Source organism: Cryptotermes secundus, unplaced genomic scaffold, assembly GCF_002891405.2.
Source record: "Cryptotermes secundus unplaced genomic scaffold, Csec_1.0 scaffold355, whole genome shotgun sequence".
NCBI classification, from domain to species: domain Eukaryota; kingdom Metazoa; phylum Arthropoda; class Insecta; order Blattodea; family Kalotermitidae; genus Cryptotermes; species Cryptotermes secundus.
The window spans coordinates 1,990,709-1,995,216 of record NW_019737088.1 but is presented as its reverse complement, the minus strand read 5'-3'; the positions used below and the strand labels follow the sequence as shown (position 1 = coordinate 1,995,216).

Sequence of the window (4,508 nt, the reverse complement as noted above, 5' to 3'; positions counted from 1 at the left end):
ATGGCAAAGCATTGTGTTTATTGTGCAGTGATACTATAGCTGTACTAAAAGAGTACAATATACGTCGGCATTACGAGACTAAGCATTCGGCACAGTATTCCCAACTCACAGGGAAGGAACGATCACAAAAATTAGAAACTTTGAAACGGAGTATTTCATTACAACGCAGTTTCTTCACGAAAATAAAAAATGAAAATAAGGCTGCAAGTAAAGTAAGTCTACGAGTAGCTCATTTGTTAGCCAAGGGAAGAAAACCCTTTACTGATGGTGAGTTAATTAAATCATGTTTGATTGTAGCAGATGAAGAAATGTGTCCAGAGAAAATGGATTTATTTAATAATATCAGCCTTTCCGCGAGAACAGTTGCCCGAAGAGTTGAGGACATTGGTAGCAACATCACTAACCAATTAATTAACAAGGCAAATGATTTCGAGTGGTTTTCCTTAGCTCTTGATGAGTCGACAGACATTACAGATACTGCTCAATTGCTGCTGTTTATTCGAGGAGTCAATGCTGACTTTGAAGTGACTGAAGAATTAGCTTCTATGAATAGTCTGCGTGGAACAACTACAGGCGAAGACATTTTCAAGGAAGTTGAGGAAATGTTAACGAAGTACAATCTGAAGTGGAATCAGCTAAAATGTGTGACAACTGATGGTGGTAAAAATATGTCTGGAACAGGTAAAGGCTTAGTTGGAAGCATTTACACAGCTTGTGAAAATGCAAGGTGTACAAGGCCTATGGTTATTCATTGTATCATTCACCAGCATGTACTTTGTGGCAAATATCTTAATCTGTCGTGTGTTTTAGAACCAGTCGTGTCAACGGTGAACTTCATTCGTTCTCGTGGGCTGAACCATCGTCAGTTCCGTGATTTTCTGTCAGAAGTGGAAGCCGAATATCCTGACTTACCCTACCACACAGCAGTTCGATGGCTCAGCAGTGGTAAAGTTTTATTAAGATTTTTTGAACTCAGAGCAGAGATTGAAATTTTTCTCAATGAGAAAAAACGCCCTCAACCACTATTATCGAACACTGAATGGCTTTGGAAATTAGCTTTTGCTGCTGATATCATGGGATTTCTTAATGGATTCAACTTGAAGCTACAAGGCAAAACAGTGCTAATATGTGAAACTTATACTGCGGTAAAATCATTTCGACGACAACTGGCTTTGATTGAGTCACAAATCATGTCAAGCTGTTTCGTGCATTTCCCATGCTGTCAAACATTAAAAGAAGAAGTGGATTCCCCATTCCCGCACGAATTTGCAGGTGATATATTTTCTGAGTTCAAAAAAACGTTCCAGCAACGTTTTTCGGATCTTGATGCAAGTGCAAAAGACATTTCCAGATTTGAAAATCCATTTAACTGTACAATTGAGGAACTTCCACCTAACCTTCAATTGGAAGTGATTAATCTGCAGTGTGATAACATGCTAAAAGGCAAATTCCAAGAGAACAATCTAACAGAATTCTATAAGTGTCTTCCAAGTGATGAATATGGTGAATTAAGATCATATGCTCGAGGTCTGATCTCTGTATTTGGTAGTACATACCTGTGTGAAAAGACATTTTCAAAGATGAAATATGTAAAATCTCAATACAGGTCAGCATTAACAGACGAACATTTGAAATCAATTATGATGATTGGGAGTGCTAACTTTGACCCCCAATTTGAAGAAATATTATCTAAAAAAAAACAATTGCATTCATCCCATTAGTAGCCTAAAGCTGTGTTTCAAACAATGATTGTAGTTCCTTTTGTATTTTTATTATGTTACATTTTCACCAGTAAATTAGTGAAAACTTGTTTTTTAACCTGTTATTTTAACTGTACCGACCTTTAAAGATCCTCGAGTTTACCTCATGGCCCTCAGAGTGTAATGTATTTTATATCTGGCCCTTTACGAAAAATCTTTGCCGACCCCTGAACTAGTGTCGAGTTCAAGAAAATTTGGATTCATACATCCACTGCCCCATACGACTTCATGGTTTAGTGCCTAAGTAGTTAAGCAGAAGGGAAGCTTTACGTTTATATTTTACAGCAAAGAAGACTAGAGTAACCGCTCTGTCAGAGACGATATGCGTTAGGTCCCTGAAGAGAGTTACAGCCCCGATTTGGCTCAGCCATTCTGAATAATGATTATATTTCTATTCCCTTGTGGAAGCTGATATATATATCTGCACTGTGATTCTCTGCATTGTTTCTAAATTATTTGATCTCTGTGTTCTTACTAAAAGGATCTGTTTGGAAAGCAAGAAGTAATTTGGTTCTAAAGGCTTCTGACAATGGTGTATACATTCTTAATCGCTGGGTTTTGGGACTTTGTGTTCTAGAAATTAGAAAACACAACGTTTAGGAAACTGGAGCTGTTTCCGTCCTTAGATGAGGAGGGAAGACACCTACTCAGTTGGGTCTCGTAGAAAGAACAAACCTCAACCACTGGAATAAGGGACCCGACGGAGTGTGTTCCCCCCCCCCACCAGCGGAAGGAAACAGATCCAATTTTCTAAACCTTATATTTCCTAGTTTCTAGAATATCGCACGATTAAGAAGGTTAAAAAACCCAGTAATTTTGAATAAATAATTTTTGCCCATTTTGTATTATTGGTACTGTACGTCGGGGCCTAGCGGTAGCGTAGTTGGTTGAGGCACTATGCTACAAGCCGGAAGACCGCGGGTTCGAGTCCCTATAAGGTGGATTTTTCAATTGACCTAGTTCTTCCAGCCGCACTACGGCCCTGGGTTCGAATCAGCCTCTAAGAGGAAAGATTACCACGTACTCTACATGAGTCAACCTAAGAACTGGCAGCATGCGGTTTGTGCTTGCTTAATATTGTAAATCGTACCCTACGTTAAGCTGCATTGTAACTGCATTCTATCAGTCAGCAGCTACCTACTGCAGTCAGTGTTTCTGAAACGGCTACAGCACCACTAGGCTGCACCAAATTTTTATTTGTCCGTGTGGAATCCAGCGTAGCGTGGCAAACGGAGCTCATGTTTAAGACGTCTTGCGCTATCAGTATACCCCCCCCCAAAATGGGTGTCTCCTTCTAGGGGCATTCCACATTGACAGTTGTCTTGGTGTGAGGATAAGGTAAATGTAACATTTTCCATATGTTTAACTATGTACTGGGCCATGAAGACGTATGGGAAAATGAATGTATAGATCCATGTTTTCTTGACCTCGGCACCAGTTGGAGGTGAGTTGTCACCATCACACTCCGGCCGCTTTACCCCTGTTATCCGTTGGATAAGAGGTTGGGTGGTCCCCAGCGTCTGTCTGGATGTCATGAAAAAGAGAAAATACTTGACCCTACCGGGACCTAAACTCCGACCCCTCGGTCGTTCAGCCCGTTAGCCGGGATGGAAGGAAGTTTATGTAGGCGTGTGTGTCGGCGGGAGTCAGTTGTACTTTAGTTTGCTTCGTGGTAGAACAGGCGCAGGGAGACTGCTAGGCTGCTGTTCAAGAGTAGCACATGGGGATAGTAATGGTGGAGGGAGGCATTTGATGTTTTGAGGTTCGCTGTGAATCTACTTACGGGGGGTATGTTGCATTGGTATGTGTTTAAATGAAGTATGTGACGATGGGGTTCATGCTGTACCAGACATCAAGGCCCTGGCTTATAAATACTGGAAATTGTTACATAAAAAAACGCTTAGTGGTACGCGTACTTGTTATACATGCAAAATTGCTTGCCGAAATGTTGCAAACTTACCAATAGGCTATCCTCGGTAATAATCTTGTTTTTGCTGGACGCGTCAAATGATGCAAGATAAGGACTGCAATCTCTACTCACTCTCCGCAGTATTTCATAATACCAGCTGAAAATAACGATAAAGTTGATAATATTGAACGTACCACTCCGCATTGCACCGGGACATGGCGCTAGATGTAAGTAGCCTGTGAAGCTCTGAGGAAGAGGAAACGGTCCCGGCACACAGAGAGATCGTGATCTACTGTGAAGTATTTTCCTAACATTGATCCAATATAAATGAACATAAGAATTTCGTAAGTCATCATTTCATTTATATTCTATTTGCAATTCCTGCTTCTGAACGCAGAACATTTCATATAATGCATAAGATATAAATCATCCTGCCATTCACTTTAGTTCATACCTCCGATTATATTTATCTTTTTCCTGCTTCTTTAAACTGCAGGGAACCGCGATAATTCAGCCGAAATAGCGTCTAGAATACGGGCTTGACGACCGAGGATTCAGGGTTCGATTCCTCATAGGAGCAAGAGATTTATATCTTCTCCTTAAAGTCTAAGAATGCTCTGGGACCCACACAACCTCCTTTCAAATGGGAACCAGGGGTTCTTTACGAGGTACGAAAGTGACCACTCACTTCCATCTAGCGTCGAGATTAACAACGGTGGAGCGGTGGAGCTATGCGTCTACTAGTCCATACGACTTCAAGGAGCGATGCTTAATTATTTAATTAAGCCCAGGGAATCACCTTCTATTTATACTGTTTTCAAATATTCTGCTGCAACTTA

General features: G+C 40.8%; 1 protein-coding gene across 1 annotated transcript; it reads left to right on the top strand.

Annotated features, from left to right (window-relative positions):
• Positions 1 to 286: 286 nt before the first annotated feature.
• Positions 287 to 1,721, top strand: LOC111870078 (general transcription factor II-I repeat domain-containing protein 2B). Its single transcript, XM_033753676.1, has 2 exons — positions 287 to 681; positions 811 to 1,721. The coding sequence occupies exons 1-2, from the start codon at positions 309 to 311 to the stop codon at positions 1,719 to 1,721; spliced, it is 1,284 nt and encodes a 427-aa protein (XP_033609567.1). The 5' UTR covers positions 287 to 308.
• The last annotated feature ends 2,787 nt before the right edge of the window (positions 1,722 to 4,508 follow it).